Raw genomic sequence first — 26,007 nt, forward strand, 5'->3', positions numbered from 1 at the left:
GTCCCCACCGCGGGCCTGCTGTGGGCGGGCGACCATCAGTGCTTTGCAGATGTCACTGGTCTTAGGGTGGTTTTGTAGTCTGTTTACTCCTAGTACTTGATTCTTCAGCCAGTTACTCATGTGCGAAGTGACTCATGATGAATACCATAGATTCTTCTCTTGTGTAGACCTATGGTTACAAAATCATATTTTACTCCAAGAACAGCACGATGACCGGCCAAGGCAGAAACTTTATGTGTACAGTAGCTTTTATTCTTCAAGCAGTGTACACAGGCGTAGATGAGATCGCTTTGAAAAGGCACATACGATACAGTTTTTGTCACCATAGACTTAAATGGTAGAAGGCAATATTAGTCCTTATATACCGTTTTCCTTTCCATTTCATTTTTCCTTGTTGTTGTTTTTTGTTGTTGTTGTTGTTGGTATTGTTGGGGGGGAACAGAGATGGAACTTCTGATGCTTTTTAGGATCACCTGTAGGAAATATGAGCTATATTGAACATGTAGTTCTCTAGGTTTTGACTCTCCATTTCGTTTTGTGTCACTTAGGGCAAGATGAGCTCATCCAGCACCAGGACAGGAGGATACTGGAGCTCACACCAGAGTCAGACCGGCCTCGTATTCTGCCCCCCGATCAGCGACCTCCCGAACCACCTGAGCCACCACCAGTCACCGAAGAAGACCTGGATTATCGGACAGAAAACCAGCATGTCCCTACCACTAGTTCTTCACTAGCAGACCCTCATGCCGGAGTGAAAGCAGCCCTTCTCCAGCTGCTCGCCCAGCATCAGCCCCAGGATGATCCCAAAAGAGAAGGGGGTATTGATTACCAGGCAGGAGACACTTACGTGCCCACCTCAGACTACAAGGACAATTTCGGATCCTCTTTCTCTTCTGCTCCGTATGTTAGCAGCGATGGGCTGGGGGGTAGCTCTGCCCCCCCACTGGAACGACGGAGCTTCATTGGAAACTCAGATATTCAGTCTTTGGATAACTACAGTACTACTTCATCTCATTCTGGTGGCCCACCTCAGCCTTCTGCCTTTGCCGAGTCGTTTCCCAGTTCCGTAGCTGGGTATGGAGACATTTACCTCAACCCCGGTCCTATGTTGTTCAGTGGAGACAAGGACCATAGATTTGAATACAGCCACGGCCCCATCGCGGTGCTGGCAAACAGCAGTGAGCCTTCCACAGGGCCCGAGAGTACTCACCCTTTGCCAGCCAAGGTGCACAGCTATGGCTACGGCGGCAGCTTACAGGAAAACGCGAGTGGCCCCAGCCTCCTGCACGGACAGGCCTGGGCTTCTCCTGCCCCGGGGCCTGGGTTTTCACAAGCATTTAGGGGACACGTTAGCACGGCAGCTGGCAGAGGTCGCGGTAGAGGGCTACCGTACTGAGTACCTGTTTTTCCTCAGGCACATCATTTTTCTCTGGAAAGACTTTTCTAGCTGCAATTTAAGGCAGCAATCCAAGAGACTTGAATAATATTAATTCAACAACAGCTTTATTTTTATGTGGAAAGGGTCTTGCATACAATAGTTTAAAAAAGACCAAAAAAAAAAAAACCTTTGCTTAAATTCATGCTGTTCTAAAAACTAGATCTATCGATTGTACATCTTCACAAATTCTAGTTAAACAATTTTATTTTGTATTCTTGCAGTTTTAAGTGGATGCTAACCTTAGGGACATAAAAGTCTTTTATGGCCCTCTTGCAGATCTTCTGAACTATGCACATTTGTGCTTTTTTTGTAAGTTTGGACCAACTTTTATGTAACAACCAACCACCCCCTCCTTCCCCTTCAGTTTTACAACAATCAGAAAGGGCACTGATTTATTTGGTATTTTTCTTTTTACAAAGCTACCTTTAGTCAAAGGTCACTGTCAGTCTTTGCACCTGCTTTCAGTGTTATTGTGAAAGGTGTACTTTGTGCTCATTTCAGAAAATAAAACACAACCTTTCTCTTGATGCAACAGTTTTATAAAAAAAAATGGTCAATGTTATTTTTGTTTTATTTTGCAGATTATCATAACCTGGCAAAATGCATTCGAATAAAATAGTGGGTTTTATATGAGAAATATGGGTGGGGTGGGAAGGGTAAGTAAGTGCCTTAACAGGTAAGCCTAAAGTCTGAAAAAGTAGTTAACCTTTACACCCAGTTGTCTTCTCAAGGGAATCAGTACATTGTATTGAAGAGGCAGGGAGCTCTCGGATGTTTAGGGTCTGCTTATTCAGTTCCTGCTGGATCCATTCTCTGCCCATCACACCGTTCTCCTTTTCTGCCTGTCTTTGGGCTTGTATTGCTTTCCACTCCACCTTCTCTGGATAGGGGACTAGAACTCCAATCAGCACCTTTTGTTACTTGTGAGAAATTCTGAAAAATTTTGTCAGTTAAATGGTTGAAAGTAATAACTAAATGGGAATTTTAGAGTACCGTTTCCTTTCAGGCTGCCATATTGTTCCTGTTTCCTTTTGCCTTGGATAATTGCAAGACGGGAGAAAAGCTTAGTAACAGAATTTGCATAATTCTTTTCAAGTTCGTGGGGAAGGGTGGCAAACACCATATTTGAAGTTACACAATTGCCATTTTAAGAAAAAAATTAACTCTGTTCACTTGTTAACTAGAAACATTGCCTAGATTGAATTTATTGAAGCAAAGAAAAAGTAGTAAGAGAAAAACCTCTTATCTTCCCTACTCTCATCTTTTGTGAGGTTTATTAGGACTTCTTTTGCCAGACTTAGAGCAACTTTAGTTTATTTTAACATTTTTTTCCTTTCATTAAAAGCAGCAAAGAATGATGGGCAAATCCTTATTTAAACTAATGGTGTCAAGTTTAACTTTTTGTGCCCACTCACACACACATTTAATAATTCAAGAAAGGAACCAAAGGTAGATAACCAATATTTCCATATCACAAAATGGAAAAATAGATTCTGGAAATGAGAGTTGTGCCAATTAACCATTTTGTTTTGACTATCCTCCTGGTAACTTAGGTTTTTTATTAGAATCTTAAATTGAATCAACTGTTACAGAATGGATACTGCTCTAGTTCTAAAGTCAGTCTTTTAACCCTGTGCCCTCTATCCGACTTGTGAACCTTCATTTAAAACAGTATATGGGAAGCATTCTAGTTTGGTGAGAGTGAGACTATTTTAAAGTGGATAATTTACCATTTTACTGCTATAATTGATGTCCGTTGACCGTTTTGTTTTTTGATGGAATTTTTTTGTTGGGGAGAAATGAATGGAAGAAAAATTTATTTTGCTTTTATTTGAATATTAAGTACTAACTACTTACGAAGCTACATTGCAGGAAGTGAAGAGATATTTTGAAATTTAGCAAAATAGCTACAGTATTCAAGTATCTGAAATTTTAATATGGTGAGTCTTAGAGCTTTAGAATTTCCTATAAGTGACAGTACCTAAGTTATTCTTAGTAGTCACACTTGTTAATTCTGCTGACCATAGCAGCTAACATAAAATTGACGATATTTATGTGACCTGAATAGCCTGTGTTTTAAAAATTAAATATTTTATATAAAATTGAACTGTGTTTGAATAGTTTTTCTAATCAAATATTCTAGTCATGTATCTATATTATAAGAGTGGTTCGGAGGACAGGGGAATTGTTGCTTGAAATTGAAAATTTGAACTGCAACTTCTAATATTACCCTAAGAGAGCATTGATTGAGAGACATACCGATATTTATGCATCACCTAGAAGAAATGTTGCCAATTATACCACAACACAATTCTAAATAAGCTGCATCGATTTTAAGGTATTTCCCAAATTTGTTAAGTGAAAGAAGGTGTCTTAAAATTGATGAAATATGGTAGTGAAAATCTTAATGCATCCTTCCATATCATTTAATATTTTAGTGAATTTGGATTAATAAAAAGAGTGGTGGAATTGGGAAATTGCTAATTCTATAGGTTATAGTAATTGTAGTAATCATTGAGTATTTTTGAGTGAAATCTAAGGAACATAAAATCATTGCTCAAGTTTTTTAGACAGAAACAGGTAAGTCAGGTTGGAAATAAGATGACGAAAACATAAGAGGTTGAACTACCAAAGAAGAAAATATTTGTCTCCATGTGAAATTCCCCTTTGTATTTCCTGCACAGCAAGTTTTCCTACATGTAACTCGTGTTTCCCGTCTTCACTATTTGTTGGAAAGGTGCCGTCTCCTCTGTAATTTTAAATAACTCATTTTAAGGGGTTTATTGATTAAAATAGTTTGTGGAATGTGAATATAAAACTTTAGCTGTGGTTCAGAGCTTCATTCTGTCAGCAGATGTAAGTCTAGTGCCTACCAAATGCCAGGTACTAGTCTAGTATGAGCAGGCAGCACTAAACGGGAAAGACTTTATTAACTGTTGCTTCTAGTGGGCTGACTGAGCGGGAGGATTTAAAAAGTGTCTGGAAGAAGCTAGTGGTGTTTGCTACTCTCAGCTGTATTTACATGTAAGTTAATGTAAGAAATGAAACTGAATGTATCTAAATTTTTAAAGTCATATTTGAACAGAAGGTTCTGGAAAGCAATAGAACAATTGAAAACTCAATGATGAAAAAAAATTTAAGTTGCATCTTGTCAGTTGGCAGTAAGCCAATCTGTAGGAAATACCAAGATTTCTTGAGAAAAAATAGAAGGTAATTGGGTTAAATGTTTCCAAATTAATCTGACTGGTGCTTCTGAATTCAAGTTTTGCTCTATTTGAGCTGAATTCAGTTTTCACCCTAAGTCCTTTTTTTTTTTTTTTTTTTTTGAATAAAGATCTATTGAGTCCCTGGCATACTGGTTTTGGTATTTTACAAGTCTGAACAGGACACCCCAATAATATTAAAGCATCTGGTCCACGTCCTCACTTTACAGCTAAGAAAAATGAGATTTAGGTGTGTTGCCAGTGCTTGTTCCTCTAAGTCATGTCTAAACTCTGCAGTGAATACTTAACTTTTCAATAAGAAAATGGACTAAAAATAACAGTGTTATAGTAACATAAAATCATTAAATTTAGAATACTGAACAGCTAGTTGAATACAGATGGCTTTAAAAAGTCAACTTAAAAAATTCAGAAAAAATAGGAAAATAAACAATTTTAGGAAACTTATTTAATGAGCTTGTGGAGACTCACATATAAATAGTCTTTTAAAAGGCAGTTCTTTATCTTATGAAGACACTAGTAACTTAATTATTCAACAGTTAGATAAGACTGAATCTTTTATTAAAGCATTTTCTGTTTGTAGGAGGAAGATTAATATCAGCGGGACTGCAAACACATTCTTTCAAGTTTTTATAATTAAGTTGTTTTACAAGGGGAGCAATGGTTTGCCATGTACCAGAGGCTTCTGCAGATAATTTCTTGAATGTTTCCAGTTTATTTAAAAATAAAGTTATTAACAAATTAAGCTATTGAGGGATCCAGTTGAAGATGGAGAAAATAAAATTTTGATCATAATGGAAAAACCTGCTCTTTGAATTACATAGACTAATAAATTTTGTGGGTCTTACTCCTTTCACCATATCAAATGTCTCATTAAAGAATTTTCTGCTTTTAATTGTATTCAAAATGAGGCTGTGTAGGGGTGGCCTATTAGCTTAGTTGGTTAGAGTGTTGTGCTAATAACACCACCGTTTCTGGGTTCAATACCTGCATGGGCCACTGAGCCGCGCCCTCATAAACAAACAAACTGAGGCTGTGTAGTGAATCACCCTTTAAATTCTTTCTTCACAATTAAGTTAATTTATTGTAAAGGTGTTCTTTTTCTGCAAGAACTTTTGGTGATGTTTTGTAACTTAAACCTAATGTGTTTAATATAAGCTGTTTTTTTTTAAAGGCTGTATTTGATAGTCTGTAAATTAACTGCCATAAGAATTCCAGGCCATTTTTAGCCTTGTTTTCTTCTTGCTTATCTGCAGAACGGATTTAGGATAATCTTATCTGATAAGGATGACCACTTGTTAGCCACTATGGTATGTTTTATTGACAAACTTAAAACTAGCTCTTATTTTTTCCTTTCTATATTTGTACGTATTTGAAAACATAGGAACAAATACAAAGCTAACCACCATTAATATTTTGCCTTTGAGGAATGTATGTGAATGCATACCGACTTTTTTTCTTCAAGCCATGGGATTATGCTGCCAATAGCTTTGTAATTAATTTTTCTCAATAATATATTGTGAACATTCTTCTATGTCAATTATTCTACCCTCTTTAATGGTTCTAAATTATTCCTTATAGAACCATAATTTAAAAATTCCTTATTGCTGAACAAAATATTTCTAATTTTCTGTTATAAATAATAATTGATGAAAATCCACATAAATACATACATACATACATACATACATACAAGCATACATAATTTCCTTGGAATTACTGGTCTACAGAATGCACTTTTAATACTTTGCTGCATTCTATTGCCCTCAAGAAAAGTGAAAGTTTTATGTTCCTATTACTTTCTGTTTTCATTTAGCTATGTTGTGTACTTAAAATTTTTCAATCTTTGCCACTTTGACAAGTTAACTTGTTTTAATTAATATTTATTTGATTACTAGTGAAAGTTGTTATTTCATGTTAGCCAGGTGTCTTTTTTGTTAACTATGCTTAATTTTGATTCCTATGCTTAATTTTTAGGTGTTTGTTGCTTTGAAGAGCAGTTTATATAAGGAAGGTAGCCCTTTTAAAACTATAATCTTGAACATACAGAGATGTGTTTTGATAAGGGGGGTCTCTACATTGAAAGCATAGAATTGTGTGTGTGTGTGTTCCCCTCATTAAAAGTTCAAAATTTTCTTTATAGTACTGGTATGTTGGGTTTTTTAAAGCTTCTAAAAATATTTTTGTTGCTTTTAGAAATGGACTCTTCACATGATTATAAGTATTGCAATAATTTAAATGTCACTGCTTATATAGGAAAGCTGTCATGTGATTTTAAAAGTCACATATTGAATTTTCAGTTGGTTATGATAATGGGAATTCTTGTTTTTGATTTTATTAATTTTTAGTGTTTATAATTTAAACTATAGATTCAAATACTTCATTATGTTAAGAAAAAAGCTTTAGGAAGTCCATTTATTAGGATCAGATGTTAAATGTTTTTATCAGATGCTTTTCAGTATCTACCACTTAGGGATTTTCTCCTTTGATCTGTTGATGGTAGACACCAATTGCATTAATAGAATCTAATATTGAGCTTTTTGTTAAAAATGCTGTTCTATTCTGTTGACTAACCCTGTATTTAGGATTTTCTATTTATATTTATTCATAAGAGATGTCTACTTTTAATAGCTTTCCAGAATAAACTGGAAAACTATTTCATGTTTTATCTGTTTCATAATAGTTTATGTGTCCTACGGATTATCTGTTTACTGAAGTGATGCTGTTTTATTTATATGCAGATCCACCTGACTCTTTTCTTGAAGGTAATTCTTTCACAATTTTTCTATTTCCTCATGTGTTCTTGCTCTGTCCAAGGTTATGTTTCTTGACTAAATCTTGGTAATTACCCTTTTTCTGTAAATTTGTCATACAGTCTACTTTGTATTTAAAATGCTTTCAGCATATAGGTGCACTTAATACTTTCAGTGTTTTAAATACACATATCATCTATTATTAAATATATTTTAAGTGTCTTTTCTCATGACTAAACAACTACAATTTGCGCCTTTCTACTTCATCCACTTTCTTACCACCAGGGAATAATAATCTATCATTTATTTCTAATTTATTTCAGCATTTTGGCTTTGATTCCTTCCTTCTACTTCCCTTATTTATTTCTACCTCTTGAGTTGAATAATTGGCCCATTTATTTTTCTTCCAATTCTAAAAGAAACTTTTAATGTTATGAACTCTGTGATAATTTCTTTGGCTCCATCTTGTAGGTTAGGAATGTTGTATTTAATTTCATTATTTTCTAAATATTTGGTGGCTGCAAATTTGATTGCTTGTTTGACCCAAGAATTATTTAGTATAGTGCGTTTCCATTTCCAGGTGGTTGGCTTTATTTTAATTTTTAGTTTAGTTTTTGTTAATAACTTATAATTTGTATTACAGGTAGTTTGCTTTGCGAATTTATTAAGGATTTCTGTTTAGGTTGCTAATCAAACAACTTTTGTAAATATTTTCCGGATGCTAGAATGGGTATGTCCTTTGGTATAATTTTCACATAACCATTAAATCAATGTCATGAATTAAACACTGGTGAGATTCTCTATATCTCCAAGGAGTAAGACATGTAAAATAAATTCTTACACTGCTTTGTGTATATTCATATATATACATATATGGGGTTACCAAAAAAAATAAAAATGCAGATGGACACTGGTTAACGATGCTCAAGCAGTAGTTCTCCGTAATTAGAAGTGTTTGGATGCTGATGGTAACCACTTTGAGCACCTCTTGTAATTGAAGAAGTGACTTGTATTCATCTTTTATTATTGGTATATATTGAATATTACAATTTTAATAGGTTTTCCTTTTTTAAAATATGTATACTTTTTTTGGCACCCTCTATATTTTGCTTTATATGTTCAGTGCTATATTCATCATATACCATTTCATAAATGTGTATTCTTTTTTCCATTTATTGAAGTTTCTTTTAACATTTCGAATTCTGCTATGGCCGATTTTAATATTACTACCATTAAGTGGGCTTCTGTCAGTTTATGTTACTCTCTGCTTCCCTTTAAAAATTTGTTTTTAATGCTACATTGCTGGCTTTGCGTTTAATCTTTTGGTAAACTGATTTTCGTTTTCTCTTCGTTATATTTGTACTTTGGGGTCTTTTGTTGATTTGTAATGTATACAGACTGTTTCTATTTAGCTTTAAATATTTCAAAGATATTTAAATCTATTTCTTGAATGAATGACTTCAGGAATGAGTTGCTACAGGCTGTTCCCTATATAAAATGAAATTTGCACTTTCACTTTATTCTGAACACCTATTTCCTCTTTTTTTGGTACTAAAATTCATGATTTTAGACACAGTTAAAAAATTATATAACTTATAAACATTTCCGAAACTTATTGCTAAAAACATGCTTGGGTAGAATGTTACACACATTTCATTTTAAGATTAGGAATGGATGAGGACGCCCATTATTAGGTGTATTGAACATTTTGTGGCTGATCTTTGTTACACAGTTAAGAAAGAGAGGGGCAGATGGAGGGAGGAAGGAAGAGAAAGAAAAACTAGGTTTGGAAAAGAAGAAAAAATTGTTGATGGCCGACTATATGACTGTAGAACATCCGAGAGAACCTACAGATAAATTATTAGCATTCATACGAAATTTGAGCAAGTTGCTAGAAACATTTACATAGAAGAACGAAGAGCTAATTTTGAAAAAAACAAGAATTTGGACTTGCTTTACCAGATATTGAGATTCCTGGAACAGTTTGTTATACACAAGTAAAATAAAGTGAAGAAAAGACAAATGTTGAAAATACGCATTTTCATGGGTCTGAATGACAAAAATTAAAAATACTGAGGAAGTGAAAATGTACTTTGTTTGACCTAGCAATTCCATTTCTGAGAATCTGTTAATCAGAAATAACCCATGTATCATTTATATAAAGTAATGAGTAAATAAATATCTTAAATATTTATAGGAGCATGGTTAAATATTATGGATAAAAGTATAGTATGACTCCATTTGGTTAAAAAAATATGTCTATGTGTAGTGCATAGAAAAAGAATTTGAAAACTCAAGCTGGTTATGGTTATTATAGAGCATATTGGTTTGAAAAGCAGGCTTACAAGCCAGTTCAAATCTTAGCTTTTACCATTATTAATCTGTATAACTTTAGACAAGTTATTGAAACACTGATTCTTAGTTTTTACTTTTGCGAAATGTAAAATACCTAAAATTTTCAGGAGTGAGTAACTTCATAGTGCCTGGTCTATGGTAATTGCCTTATGAATATTTGATGCTGTTAGATTGGGACGGTGTGGTGAAGGGGAAAATTATGTTTCATCACTGATGCTTATTTTTTATCTCTAGAAAAATGTCTTTGTAATAAAATAAATTTTTATGTTGGAAGGTATTGGTTTCAGTCAACAAATAGCAATATTCACTATTAAAGTTTTCCACAGAATATAAAATATTTGAACTATCTTCTATCTAGTTCCATCTTAAATATCTGAAAGAAGTGATTACTGGAGAACTGTCTGAAGTATTTGTAGTTCATCTGTTTTTCTTTTAAACATTAGATTTTATTTTCAAATTTAGAGAAATGATTTCTCTGTCTCCATGGGAAGGGATGATGGTAAGCTAATTCTACAGTTGCTCGGAAGAAATGGTATGTCTTCTAGCATTGGAACCATTCACTTCGGATATTTTGGTCTCTATCAGGCGTCCAGATTGGCTCGCAGGCCGCACCTGCACAGTCTCGTGCGCATGAGGCTCGTGTGGGCATCAGAATGACATGTTAAGCTTTATTTTTAATTTTATTTTAAAGCTTTTATGTAAGTATAATGTATTAATTAAGGTAATATTAAGTTCACCTAATAAATTTTTAATTGTTTCTACACATGTAACCACCTCCTAGATCACAATGGAGAGCATGTCCGTTACTTCAGATGGTTGTGCTCCTTTCCAATCTTTACTCCTCGAAGGAACTACTTTTCCAACTTTATCACCTTAGGGTACTTTTCCCTGTTCTAAGCTTTATAGTAAGGGAACCGGACAGTACATACTCTTATTAACAACTTTGAGATAGCATCATCTCAGTAAGGGCAAAAGAGTATAAGATTAAACATCCATTTATGATAAAAGTTCTCAGCAGACTTGAAATAGAAGGGAACTTTCTTATTTTGATGATAATAAAATATTTACAGTAACAAAGCTAATGGGGAAATATTGAACACTCTCTCCCTGAGGTCCAGAGAAGACACGGATGTTTACTATCATTACTTCCTATCAATATTTTACTAGTGGCCTGAGCCATAAAACGTGTAAAGATTGGAAAGGAAAAAATAAATCTGCCTATTCGTGGATGATGTGATTTTGTATATAGAAAACATGGAAGAATCCACAAATAATTCAGCAAGAAAACTGAATGAAAGATCAATATACAAAAATCATTTTTATATATGTTAGCAAAATTGGAAAATGAAATTCATTAAACATCACTTACATTAGCATAAAAAATCAAGTACTTAGGAATAAATTCTACAAAACTGCACTTGTATACTAAAAACTACAAAACTTTGTTGAGAGTAGTTAAAGATGTAAAGCTATGGAGGATGAGAGAGCGCGCGAGACAGCGCACTAGCTCACAGGTTGGAAGTCTCAATATTATGATGTCAATTCTCACATGGGGCAATCTATCAGAAACAGCATATTGTGTGTGTGTGCGCGTACTCACGCTAACGTGTAAATTGACATGTTGACATTAAAATGCAAATGCAAAGGAACTAGTATAGTCAAGGCAACCATGAGGAAGACCAAAGTTGAAGAATTTTTTCTAACCAATGCTTAATATAAAGTAACAGCTATTAAGATAGTGAGGTATTGGCACAAGTATGGACAGAGAGCAATAGTACAGAATATAGGTTGTTGAAGGTCTTTGAAAACGTGACCACGGGCTGACACTGAGCTCCATCTGGGCAGTCGGAGACTCCACACCCACTGTGCTTGGAATATAGGTTCTGCCCACTGTTCCCACAGTGGGAGTTTTTAAGGACACAGGCTTGAGAGAAATGTTTTGTTGAGCTTAACTGGGCGGTATATGTGACTAAACTCATTAAGGACTCTATATAAACTTTTAAGATTCCAGTGGGAGGGTGGAAATCGACTTGTCTTGCAGAGCCCAAGACAGGCCTCATACTACCGTGTTTCCCCGAAAATAAGATCTAGCCAGATGATCAGCTCTAATGCGTCTTTTGGAGCAAAAATTAATAGAAGACCTGGTCTTATTTTACTAGAAGGCCGGGAATATAATATAGTGTAATAATAATACCTGGTCTTATTTTACTATAAGACTGGGTCTCTAATATAACAATATAATAAACACTGGGTCTTATATTCATTTTTGCTCCAAAAGACACATTGGAGCTGGTTATCCAGCAGGTCTTATTTTCGGAGAAATACGGTTAAGTTCCCTTGCTTTTTACATCTGTTGTCTGCCGAACTGCAGTGGTCTGCTCTTTCTTCAAGTCTCTCTTTGCCCTCTGTGTATGGGGGCCTGTGTCAGATTTCATCTGGGAAGCTCCCAAGATTTTGAACTAATACAACTTCAGAAACAGACTCCCACATACACTTTCACCTACATGAAATTCAGGGGAGATAAAGCAATCTTTGCTAAAAATGTTGCTGGGGTAATTGGTATCCGTGTGGGGATGGAGAATGAAGCTTGAGCCCTACGTCACATCATATTCCAAAAATTAATTTGGGATAAATCATAGGCCTAAATGCAAAAGGGATAAAAGCAAAGCTTGTAGAAAAAATGATTTTTTATGACATTGAACAAAACACAAAAGCACTAAAATTACTTCATTAAATTTAGGAAGAAGTTCATGTATTCTTGCACTTACTCTAAGTAGTCAGTAATATCTCAGATCAAGCTAGACCTTCAGAATTTCCATCATCATCCTGATAGTTAGTAAAATTGCCTTAACTACAATATTTCTGTTCAGCTTTCAGCTTTTTATCAAAGGACACTATAGGAAATCTGAAATTACTACTGCATTTGCTACAGTTGATTCTTTAACCAACACTTTGTGGTGTTTACTGTGGGTTGGGCAGTGTTCTAAACACTTTATAAATATTAACTTATTTAATCCTCATGACTCTTATGAGGTAGATACTATTCAAAACTACATTTTACAGGGGTGGCCAGATGGCTCAGTTGGTTAGAGCCATCAAGGTTGCTGGTTCAATTCCACATGGGATGGTGGGCTGCGCCCCCTGCAACTAAATATTGAAAATGGCGATTGGACTGGGAGCTGAGCTGCGCCCTCCACCACTAATTTGAAGGACAATAACTTGGAGCTGATGGATCCTGGAGAAACACACTATTTCCCAATATTCCCCAATAAAAAAATATAAAAAAATAAGACAAAAAAACCACATTTTACAGAAGAGGATACAGTAGTCCTCCCTTATCCACGATTTCACTTTCCACAGTTTCCATTACCTACAGTCAACAGTGGTTGGAAGATATCACATGGAAAATTCCAGAAATAAACAATTCATAAATTTAAAATATCCCACCTGAGTAGTGTGATGAAATCTCATACTGACCTGCTCCATCCCTCCCAGCATATGACTCATCTCTTTGTCCAGTGTATTTACCCTTTAATTATTTATTTTATTATTAGTTTCAGGTTACAAAACAACATGATTAGACATTTACACCCCACACAAAGTGATAGTGCCTCCAAGTCCACTACCCATCTGACATTGTAAATAGCTATTAAAAAACCATTGACTATATTCATTATGCTGTTCTTTACATCATATATATACATATATATATATATATATATATATATATATATATATATATACACACACACACACACAGAGGATGCCAAAAAAATGTATACACATTTTAAGAAAGGAAAAAGCTGTATTAAAATTGTAATACTCTATACTGGTAACAAAAGATAAATACAAATCACGTTTGACGTCTGCAATTACAGGAGATGTTCAAAGTGGTTACCATCAAGCGTCCAGACACTTCTGATTACGGAGACCTACTGCTTGAGCAATGTTGACCAAAATGTCCACTTCTATACATGTTTTGGCGCTTGTATACATTTTTTACACATAATTATAGTTGATATTCAGTATTATTTTATATTAGTTTCAGGTGTACAGTGCAGTGATTAGGCACTTACATAATTAATGAAGTAATCACCCTCATAAGTCCAGTCCCCATCTGACACCCTACATAGTCTTTACAGCCTTATTGATTATATTCCCCATACTGGGTTTCACATCCCCGTGACTATTTTGTGACTACCAATTTACTTTCTAATCCCTTCACCTTCTACCCATCTCCAAGCCCCCTCCCATTTAGCAACCATCAGTTTTTTTCTCTATGAGTCTATTGCTGTTTTGTTTGCTTGTTTAGTCTGTTCTTTAGATTCCACATATGTGAGATCACATGGTATTTGTCTTTCTCAGTCTCACTTATTTCGCTTATCATAATACCCTCTAAGTCCATCTATATTGTTGCAAATGTTAAGATTTTATTTTATTTTTTAATGGCAGAGTAATATTCCATTGTATAAATGTACCACCATTAATTTATCCAATGGTCTATTGAGGCATTTCTGTTGTTTCCCTATCTTGGCTATTGTGAATAGCACTGCAATAAACATAGAGGTGCATGTATTTTTTTGAATTAGTGTTTTGGATTTTGTTGAATAAATACCAAGGAGTGGAACTGCTGGGTCATAAGGTAGATCTATTTTTAATTTTTCGAGGAACCTCCATACTGTTTCCCATAGTGCGTACACCAATTTGCAATCCCATCAACAGTGCACAAGGGTTCCCTTTTCTTCACATCCTTGCCAACACTTATTTGCTGATTTTCTGATGATGGCCATTCTGATAGGTGTGAGGTGATATCTCATTGTGGTTTTAATTTGCATTTCTCCGATGATTAAAGACGTTGAGCATCTTTTCATATGTCTATTGGCCATTTGTATATCCTCTTTGGAGAAATGTCTATTCATGTCCTCTGTCCATTTTCAAATTGCATTGTTTGGTTTTTTGGTGTTGAGTTTGTTATCAATTTTGGATATTAACTCGTTATCAGATGTATTATTGGCAAATATCTTCTCCCATTCAGTAGGCTATCCTTTTGTTTGGTTGATGGTCTCCTTTGATGTGAAAAAACTTTTTAGTTTGATGTAGTCCCACGTTTTTCTTTTGCTTCTCTTGCCCAATATCAGTAAAAATATTACTTAGGGTAATGTCTAACAGTTTACTTCCTACATATTTTTTTAAGAGTTTTATAGTTTCAAGTCTTACATTTAAGTCTTTAATCCATTTTGAGTTTATTCTTGTAGATGGCATAGGAAGGTGGTCCAGTTTCATTGTTTTGCATATATCTGTACAGTTTTCCCAGCACCATTTATGAAATAGATTGTCTTTACCCCAATGTAAATTCTGGCTTCCTTTGTCATAGAGTAAATCACCATATAGACATGGATTTATTTCTGGGCTCCCTATTCTGTTCCATTGATCTATATGCCTGTTTTTATGCCAGTACCATGCTGTTTTGATTACTATAGCCTTGTAGTGCAATTTGATATCAGGTAACATGATACCTTGAGCTTTGCTCTTCTTTCTGACGATTGCCTTGGCTATTTGGGGTCTTTTATGGTTCTGTATAAATTTTAGAATGATTTGTTCTAGTTCTGTGAAAAATGCCATTGGTATTTTGATAGGGATTGTGTGGAATCTACATATTGCTTTGGGTAGTATGACATTTTAACTATATTAATCCTTCCTACCCATACGTGTGGTATATGTTTCCATTTATTTGTATCTTCTTTAATTTTTATCTTCAATGTCTTATAATTTTCTGAGTATAGAAAATTTTACTTCCTTGGTGAAATTTATTCTTTAGTATTTTAAAATATAATTGTAATTGGGATTGTTTTCTTAATTCCTCTTTCTGATAGTTCATTATTGGTGTTTAAAAATACAACAAATTTCTGAATTTTTATTTTGTATCCTGCTACTTTACTAAATTTATTTATCAGTTCTACCACGTTTCCCCAAAAATAAGACCTCGCTGGACAATAAGCTTTAATGCACCTTTTGCAGCAAAAATTAATAAAAGACCTGGTTTTATTTTACCATAATATAATACTGGGTATAATATAATATAATAAATATAATATAATATAATGTAATATAATATAATATAATGCAATATAATGCAATATAATATAATAGTGATAATATAATGCTGGGTCTTATATTAATTTTTGCTCCAAAAGACACATTTGAGTGGATTGTTTGGTTAGGTCTTATTTTCAGGTACACATGGTAATAGTTTTCTGGCAGAATCTTTGGGGTTCTCTATGTATAGTATCATGTCATCTGCAAATAATGACAATGTTACTTCTTCCTTTCCCATTTGGATGCCTTTTATTTCTCTTTCTTGTATGATTGCTGTGGCTAGAACTTCCAGTTCTATGTTGAGTGAAAGAGGTGAAAGTGGGCAACATTTTCTTGTTCCTGATCTTAAGGGGAATGCTTGTAGTTTTTCTCCATTGAGTGATGTTAGCTGTTGGTTTATCATATATGGCCTTTATTATGTTGAAATATGTTCCCTCCATTCCCATTTTGCTGAAAGATTTTATCATAAATTAGAGCTGATTTTGTCAAATGCTTTTTCTGGATCTATTCATATGGCCATATGATTTTTATTTTTCATTTTGTTAATGTGGTGTATCATGTTAATTGATTTGTGGATATTGCACCAACCTTGCATACCAGGAATGAATCCTACTTCTGCATGGTGTTTGATCACTTTAATGTATTGCTGAATTCAGTTCACTAATACATTGTTGAGGATTTTTGCGTCTATGTTCATTAGGGATATCAGCCTATAGCTTTCTATTTTTGTAATGTGTTTGTCTGTTTTTCAAATCTGGGTAATGGTAGTCTCGTAAAATGAGCTTGGGAGCTTTCCATCTTTCTGGATTTTTTTTTAACAGTTTGAGGAGAATAGGTGTTAATTCTTTTTTGAATGTTTGGTAAAATTCACCTGTGAAGCCATCTGGTCCAGGACTTGTTTGTTGAGAGCTTGCTGATTACTGATTCAATTTTGTTGGTAGTAATCAACGTATTGAGATTTTCTGTTTCTTCTTGATTCAGCCTTGGAAGATTGTATACTTCTAGGAATTTATCCATTTCTTCCAGATTCTCTAATTTGTTGGCATATAGTTGCTCGGAGTATTTTCTTAAAATGTTTTGTATGTCTGTTGTTACTTCTCTTTCATTTCTGATTTTATTTATTTGGGTCCTTTCTTTTTTTTCTTGATGAGTCTTATTAAAGGTTTGTCAATTTTGTTTATCTTTTCAAAAAACCAGCTCTTGGTTTCATTGATCTTTTTTAGGGGGGAGGTCTCTATTTTGTTTATTTCCACTCTGATCTTTATTATTTCCTTCCTTGTACTCACTTTGGGCTTTGTTTGCTATTCTTTTTCCAGTTCCCTTAGGTTTAAAGATAGGCTGTTGATTTGTGAATTTTCTTATTTCTTTAGGTAGGCCTGCATTGCTATGAATTTCCCTCTTAGGACTGCTTTTGCCGTGTCCCATAAATTTTAGGTCGTTGAGTTTTCAGTTTTGTTTGTCTCAAGGTATCTTTTGATTTCTTCCTTTACCTCATTATTGACCCATTCATTACCATGTTATTTAGCCTCCATGTGTTTGTGTGTTCTTAAGTATTTTTCTTATAACTGATTTCTTGTTTCATATCAGTATGATCATAGAAGATACTTGATATGATTTCAATCTTCTTAAATGTATTGAGATTTTTTTCTGTGGCCTAACATGTGGTCTATCTTGGAAAATGTTCCATGTGCCCTTGTAAAGAATATATATTCTGCTGCTTTGAGGTGAAATGCTCTAAAAATATTAAAGTCATCTGGTCCAGTGTGTCATTTAAGGCTGCTGTTTCCCTGTTGGTATCCTGTCTGGAAGATCTGTCCATTGGTGTCAGGTGGGGTATTAAAGTCTCCTACTATGATTGTGTTACTGTTGACCTCTGCCTTTATGTCTATCAATGTTTATTTTACAGATCTATGTGCTCCTATGTTGAGTGCATAAATGTTTACTAGATGATGTCTTTTTGTTGGATTGATCCTTTTATTATGTAATGTCCTTCTTTGTCTTTTATTACAGTCCTTATTTTGTCCAATATAAATATTGCTACCCCCGTTTTTTCTTGTTTCCATTCGTGTGAAATATCTTTTTCCATTCATTTACTTTCTTTTTTTCCCCATTCATTTACTTTCAATCTGTGTGTGTCTTTTGATCTGAGATGGGTCTCTTGTAGACAGCATATGTATGGGTCTTGTTTTCTTATCCACTCAGCTACCCTGTCTTTTGACTGCAGCATTTAATCTATTTACATTTAAAGTGATTATTGATAGATATATAGTTATTGCCATTTTATTATTTACATTTTTGTACTTTGTTTTTCCTTTCCTCTGCTTAAAGATATCCTTTTAACATTTCTTGTAATACTGGCTTGGTGGTAATGAATTCCTTTAGCTTTCTCTTGTCTGGGGAGCTCTGTATCTTTCCTTCAATTTTAAATGACAGCCTTGTGGGTAGTCTTGGTTGTAGGCCCTTGTTTTTCATTACTTTGAATATTTCCTTCCACTCCCTCTGGCCTGCAAAGTTTCTGTTGAGAAATCAGCTAAGAGTCTTATAGGAGCTCCCTTGTGAGTAACTAGTTGGGTTTCTCTTGCTGCTTTTAGGATTCTCTCTTTGTCTTTAACCTTTGCCATTTTAATTATAATGTGTCTTGGTGTGGGTCTCTTTGGGTTCATCTTGTTTAGGACTCTCTGTGCTTCCTGGGCTTATATGTCTATTTCCTTCACCAGGTTAGGAAAGTTTTCAGTCATTATTTCTTCAAATAGATTCTCGATCCCTTGCTCCCACTCTTCTTCTGATATTCCTATGGTACAAATGTGGTTAAGCTTAATGTTGTCCCATAGGTCCCTTAAACTATCTTCATTGTTTTTAATTCTTTTTTCTTTTTGTTGTTCCAATTGGGTGTATTCTGCTACCTTGTCTTCTAAATCACTGATTTGATTTTCTGCTTCATCTATTCTGTTGTTGTTTCTTTCTAATATATTCTTTATTTGAGTTATTGTTTTCTTTATTTATGACTGTTTCTTTTTTTTGTGGTTTCTATGTCCTTCTTTATATCTGCTATTTCTTTGTTGAAATTCTCACTAAGATCCTTAAGCATTCTTATAATCAGTGTTTTAAACTCTGTATCTGGTAGGTTGGTTGCGTCCATTTAATTCTATTTCTGGAGGTTTTCCCTGTTTTTTCATTTGAGACTTTTTTTGTTCCCTCATTCTGGCTGCCAGAACGTATTTGCTTCTGTGTATTTGGTAGATATCCTATGTCTCTCGGTTTTTGTTGTTTGGCCTTATGTAGTTATGTGTCCTCCGTGGTCCAATGAAGCAGTTTCCCTGACTCTTATGCATTGTTCTACAGTGTGTTGCATGTGTTCTCCTGTTGTAGTTGAGCCTTGATTGCTTTTGGACCATTAGTGGGTGGGATTGACTCCCAGGTTGACTGACTGTGAGGATTGGCTACGCCCACAGTGTATGAGCTGCTGTGTGGGGGCTGACTCCTCAGAGGAGGCTTCACCTCTGCAGGCTCTTGTGCCTGTTTAGACCCCCCTTTGGGTATGCCACTTGTGGGACTAACCAGGTAGTGCTCTGGTGGCCTGAAGCTGGCCTTTGGGTGTGTTGTTTCTGGTATCTCTTGGAAGAGTCTTCTGTGCAGGGCAATTTCAGTCTTGCTTGTGACTAGCCCATGGCTACCTGGTAAGACCACAAAGCTATATGTGGTTGGCTGCTGCCTGTGCTGGACCTGGAGGCACGTGGGGGTAGCCTCACTGTGAACTGAAGCTACTGCCACCAATAGTGGGCCTGAGGCAGCTTAGCAAAAGGCTCAGAAGCCCCTAGGCCTATTGCTACATGCTGGCTGCCTGTAAGGCCCATCCTTAAAAGAGCCCCCTTAGATGTGCATGCTGGTCTAGTTGATCCAGTGTTGAGAGTGCCCTTGGTGATGCATCACAAGCTGGGTGGGGTGGAGTCCTAGGGAGTCACAATACGTGGCTGGTGGTTTTGACAAAGTTCATGTAGATTCAGTTCTTACACCAGTGCAGAGCCTGTGACCACTTTGCACAGTGCCCCAAGAACACTGCGGCCAGCTGCCATGTGCCTCAGGCCAGCAAATCCCCAAGAGCTGCCCAAGAATGGCTGTGGTGGAGGTTTGGGTCACTGTCCACCACCAAAATCTCTCCAGACTGTCGCTGACTGACTGCTGCTATAAAAGTCCTCTGACGATTGTGGGACAGGGCCGGCCAACCAGGCACCCAGAGTGCAGGCCCTGGCAATGCAGCTCTAGGTGGGTTGGGTGGGGGGAGCTAAGGGTTGTGGTTGGTGGTTTCTACAAAGTCAATGCAGTTTTGGCTTCCGCACTGGTGCTGGGCCTGTAGCCACCCTGCAAAAATGCCCTGAGAACATCACAGCCAGCCACTGCCTTTCTCAGGCCCTCAGGTTCCCAAGAGCTGCACAAGAGATGTGCTTGTCTTGGGTTACTGCCCACAGGTAAATGTTTCGCAGACCATCGCAGGCCATCTGCCTACTTCAAACACGCTTCTGCCAGCAGCCCAGTAGTCAAGAGTCTCCCAGGTGATGTAGCACCTGCCATGCGGGTTCAGGGACCCAGGCCATCGCCAAGGTGGTGCGTGTGCATGGATTCCACCAGACAAGTGCAGTCCCTGACTTGGTCCTTTGCGGGAGGGCTCAGCACTGAAAAGATGGCACCCTCCTGTAGGCTACACGTGTGTAGGCTCCACACAGGGACTACAATGGCTCCTGTCACTCCAGCTCCCACATTGATGCCACACAACTCAGTCCTTCCCTGCACATCCCTGGGCCCTAGCTCTTGCCCCTCCTCCAGAGATCAGGTGAGTGCCCACCAGCGAGTCCACGTGCCAGCTCTGGGTTTCCAATTGCCCTCTGCTCCACTGCGAAGGGCAGACAGAGTCCTTGCTGATTTTCACTGCCAGATGCCACGGGAACTCCTCTTCCTGGCACAGGACGCCTCGGCTGGGGAGCCTGGAATGGGGCTGGGACCCCACCCTCTTCTTGGGGGAAACCTCTGCCACTGAGGTGTCCCTCGCGGTTTTCAGCCTCTCTCTGAGGTTTTGGGGCCAGCCCGTTTAGCATCTCCGTCCCTCCTACTAGTCTCAATATGGCCTTTTCTTTATATCCTTAGTTATAATGGTTCTGTTCAGCTAGTCTTCAGATGATTCTTGAGGTTGATTGTTCTGTAATTTATTTATAATTTTGGTGTGATCCTGGGAGGCAGTATGCATAGCGTTTACCTAATCCACCATCTTGGACTACTCTCTGTATCTACCTTTTATACACCCTTCGGTAAGTTGCTTCGTAGCTGTCTATGCCTTGCTATGTCTAAGCTATCATACAGGGTTCGGTACTATCTGCAGTTCCAGGAATCCTCTGTGGGGCACAGTACGTATCATACATGGATAAGGGGGACTACTGTACTGATAAAGAGACATTATGCAAATTGACCACAGTCCCAGGGTTGGGATTTGAACATAGCTATAACAAAATACTACAGCCTGGGTGGCTTAAACAGAAATTTATTTCTCATAGTTCTGGAGGCTGGAAGTCCCAGATCAAGGACCAGCAGGGTTTAGTTTCTGGTGAGAACTTCCTCCCAGCTTGTACACGGCTGCCTTCTTGCTGGGTCCTCACATGGCCTTTTCTTGGAGTTCATGGAGAGAAAGCCAGATCTCTGGTGTCTTCTTTTTCAACAAGGACACTAATCCTATTGGATCAGGTCCCTACTCTTATGACCTCATTTAACCTTCCTTACTTCCTTACTCCATATATAGCTACACTGGGGGTCAGTGTGTCAGTATGAATTTGTGGGGGGACATTCAATTCATAACAGTCTGGCTTCAGAGTCCATATAGAACCACTTATTTTAAGGCCCACATGGAAACTTTCTTTAAGAAATTGGTGCAAGGACAGACTAGCATATGCGCACACTCTCCTCCCAAAATGTGGGTATGTGTTTGTAACAATTCAATAATAGCACTGGGACATAGGCCTCTGTGTCCTAGAAGTTTTTGAAAATTCTTGGTAGAGAGCAAATGAAGTTGGAGGAACTAGCATAGTAAACAACTGAAAACTTAGGAGTAAACTACCACATTGTGAAATACTCCAGAGTTTTCAAGTTCAGGGACACTAAATATAGGAGGTCTTTCTTATGCCAGTATAATCAGTGAAGCAAAAACCTAGTTACAGAAAATCACTTACAATGGGGTGGAGGAGGATGGAGGAGGGGAAGGGCAGAGGAGAATACCATAATGGGGAAAAAGTCTGGTTGGTACTTGATCTTCAACGATTATGAAAGCTATGAAAATAAGTATTACATTTATAGTTAACAAAATTCTGGTTATAATTGCAACTAGGCTAATGGTTACAATGATACTAACTGAATCACCCCTTTTCTTTTTTTGGTATAATCTTTCTGATGAAACAGTGTGATAGCATAATAGATAGCCTTCATTCTGTGCTTCATTTTTGTAACCTATTCATCCCTCTGACATTCTATCTAATGATATCTGGCCTTAAGGCAATTTGAAACAATGGCCTCGGGTAGGAAGGAATGATTTCATAGTCCTACAGATCTGAGAAAGGAGTAACAAAGTTTATCTTTTCTCCCTCAATCTTATCTCCTGCTAAGTCTTCTATTTCCTGGGGCAGAGAATCAGATTGCAGGCCAAAGCTGGAGGGGATGTCTGCTTTCAGATAGGCCTCCTTCAGCTGGATGCATGTTACAAGAAATAACCAACGTATTTCAACAGCTTGAATTTTTCCCCTACCATTTTCCGTACTACTACACTTCCGTAGGTACATGGTTAGTGTCTTAATGTGTAAGGTAACAATTTATCAAATTTAAGGGTCATCTGAACCCAATTCTCTATCTCTTTCACCTTGTCAATTCCACATTCTATGATTTGCTGCTTGAAGCACCCCACTTCATTTAATTACACTCTGTACAAAGTCAGTATGTGTTTGGCTGCAAATAACAGAAAATCCAGCTAAAAGTTGCATAATCCATAGGGAAATTTATTTTCTCACATAAATCCAGAATAGGTTAGGCTTCAGACACGGTCTATCAGGACTGCAGGCTTACTTCTTTGTAGTTCTCTTGGTTCTGTCTTTCTCTGAGTGTCAGTTTCATTTTCAGCACAGTGGCAAGATTGTTGTGACAATTCCAGGCATCCCAGTCAGACAAAGTTCTCTAGAGCAAAAAGCATCATCTCTTCAGAAGTACATCTCATAAGCCAAAATTGAGCTACATACACACTGCCAAGTCAATCACTGAAAAGAGGAACGAAATGACCAGCCTGCCTTAGACCAGGGTAGATGGAATGTTGGAGTGTTACCTATAATCATTAGTAGGCATTAATTAAAAAACAAAAATGTGGACAAAAGTATGAATCAGAGTTATTGTATTTAAAAACATGATTGCAAACAAAAAAGTGGATGGGCTGTAAAAAAGAATAGCCGCAGCTGAAGATCAAATTAGTGAGCCCGAACATCAAGCTGAGATGCTAGGATGATCCTGTCTAAAATTCACCACTAAAAATTCAAATGAAGAAAAGTGTAAAAGGAAAATTAAGAAATGGAGGATAGATCTAGATATCCCACTGTTCATCTGATAAGAGTTCCAAAAGTAGAGAATGGAGAGAATGGAGAGGAATAAAGAAATATTGGAAGACAATTTTCCCAGGGTTGAGACATCATTCGACCTAATTGTTCATTCTAATTGAAGAGTTGCATGGAATGCAAAACAAGATGTAAACAATTTACAGTTGAACTACATCAAAGTAATATCTTGGAATTTTAAATTTAATGGAACTTTAGCTTTATTTCTATTGAGGAACTAGCAAAAATAGACTATCTACAAAAGAATCAGACTGGCATCCGATCTGTCACACTAACACTGTCACACTAACACATGCTAAAAGTTGCTGCAGCATCTCAGGGAAATAATTTTGACCTCAGAATGCCATACTCTGTGTGTTAAGGTAGAGTTGTGTTCCCTTGGCCTTCTTGCTTTGACTGAACTGTGGCTCTTTCCCGAGAACACTGATTGCCCTGCAGCCTTCTCAAGTGATGGCTATTTTCTCTCCCATGTATCACGGGCCTGGAGTTTATCAGGTGTCATTCTTGATTGTCATTTTCACTTTCAGACCATTCTTGTTGCCTCCTTAAAACTACACAGCTTTGACTGTCATGTCATCAGACTATATCACTCACTTCTCCCTGTTGCTGTTATTTACTGATCTCTGAGTTATTCTTCCTTTCACCCTCCCCAGCATACTCCACTTCCTACCCCTTCTTGTAAGATTTTAATTCATGGCTCACTATCACTCTCCTATTTCTATCTTGATTTCAACATCTTTGTGGATGATTCTTCAAATCTTGGTTTCTTTGTTTCTTGACCACTTTTCCCACGATCTCATTCTCCACCTCATCTCAGCTACTGATGTTCTTGCCAAACCCTGGACTTTATCAACCGCAACTCCATAATCCCCCTTTAAGCCCCAATTTAAAGCAGATTACTTATACTACTCCTTGAAACCCCTCCCCATAAGTTTGCAGCTCACTCCCTCCAACTACCTTTTTCATTATAATCACTCCCTCACTCCCTTAAACACATGTTTAACTGCTGTGTCACCTTCTTGCTTTCTTTTACTCACTTGAAAAAACCAACACTCTGCTTCGACTCAAACTCCCAAAACACTATTTAAATCCACTCTATGCCTACATCCATACAGCTGAACACTACTGCCACACGCAATTTCCCTGCACTTCATGACCACTGAGCTCTTGTGGGCCCGTCAGGCTGCCCAACAATTACGCTGCCATATTTCACCAAATCTAAAACATACGCATTTCACACTTAGTAGCTAGCTCTGAAATGAGGATGTGTCTTCTACGTGCCACTGTGGCATGTCCTATTTAATTTGTAGGGTTTTCACTTTGTTAGTGGAACCTGGAATAACGGTGTGGCTCACCGTTATTCACTGACATCTTAGATGTGATCAAGTACAGCACAATTCTCAAGTCATTTTCATTCTCTAACACGGTCATCTAATACTGTCCTCCTCACAGACCTCCAGACCTCCTTTCCTGTATTACTCGCTGGAGCTGCCGAGGCTGCACTGCCATCATGCTGTGTCCTCACATGGTCTTTCCGGTGTGCTCGCATGTCTCCTTCTGTGTCCAAGTTTCCTCTTCTCACAAGGACATCCGCTATATTGAATTAGAGCCCACCCACACTAAAGGCTTCACAGTAACTTAATTATCTCTTTAAAGACCGTACTCCAAATATACTCACATCCTGAAGTATTGGGATCTAGAACTTCAACATATGAATTCTGAGGGGACACAACTCAGTCTATAACACTCCCTCATCCTAAATTTCAGTTGATGACTTTTCCCCATTTCGTAGATCGAGAAATAAATAAGAGAAATTCCAAAGCTCCTACCTTTCACTAACCGTCTCCATTTCATGAACGTCTTTCCTGTTACTATGGATAAACTATCTGTACTCTTAGAAAATCCCTTCTTGCCAAACAAAGAGCTTCCCTCCAGCTCACCCCTCTCTCCTGCATTATTAATTTTTTCCAATATAAGCTCCAAGGGGTCCAGAGTTTTTTATTTTGTTCTCTACTCCCAGCATCTTGAATTGTGTCTGGTATGTTGTTCAAATTCAATATTTAGTGAACAAAGGCTGATTTTATATATACATAGATATTTTATAATATTTTATATATACATATGTATTCTATATTATATATATATATGATAAATATATCCATTTATATATAACATGAATGGATGTACTAGAAGGGAAACCCTTTACTGGAAGTAGAATTATAACAGTATATTAAGAGAATAAAATGGAACAAAATTAAGTCAATCATTCCAAGGAAGGCAGAACCTTCATAAGAACAAGAAGTAGGTAGGTAAAGAGATGCAGTTGCCTGAAAAGTCTCATTGCTTATCTCCATCATCATGTGAGAATGACAAAGGAGATTCAGATAGAACCATGGCTGAGCAAAAACTCACGTTACTGGCAGGATACGGAGTCTCTGCTATTCTCTTCAGTTAGCGTATGTTATATGTATATGGTGACCATTGTATGTTTCCATTTCTCTCCCATCCTTATG

The 26,007-nt window shown here is 36.9% G+C and overlaps 2 protein-coding genes across 8 annotated transcripts in view; one reads left to right on the plus strand and one right to left on the minus strand.

Annotated features, from left to right (window-relative positions):
- CDK13 (cyclin dependent kinase 13) overlaps positions 1-4,062 on the plus strand; it is a gene marked incomplete at its 5' end in the record, with an annotated part of 105,780 nt that extends 101,718 nt beyond the window's left edge. For all 4 annotated transcript variants that reach the window (XM_081080024.1, XM_081080026.1, XM_081080025.1 and 1 more), the window contains one exon: positions 549-4,062. In XM_081080024.1, the coding sequence (XP_080936150.1) occupies positions 549-1,396 (848 nt within the window). In that variant the 3' untranslated portion in view covers positions 1,397-4,062. The remainder of the gene's footprint in view (positions 1-548) is intronic.
- The window catches only part of MPLKIP (M-phase specific PLK1 interacting protein), a 67,467-nt gene that overhangs the window by 26,793 nt on the left and 14,667 nt on the right, over positions 1-26,007 (minus strand). Inside the window, exon 2 of one of the 4 annotated variants that reach the window (XM_081080037.1) lies at positions 22,873-23,066. The exons of the other annotated variants lie outside the window; for them this stretch is intronic. Coding sequence (XP_080936163.1) covers positions 22,941-23,066 — 126 coding nt within the window. The 3' untranslated portion in view covers positions 22,873-22,940. Of the gene's footprint in view, positions 1-22,872; positions 23,067-26,007 lie in introns of those variants that run through there. 4 annotated transcript variants of the gene reach the window in all.

This window comes from Rhinolophus hipposideros, assembly GCF_964194185.1.
Source record: "Rhinolophus hipposideros genome assembly, chromosome: 18".
NCBI classification, from domain to species: Eukaryota; Metazoa; Chordata; class Mammalia; order Chiroptera; family Rhinolophidae; genus Rhinolophus; species Rhinolophus hipposideros.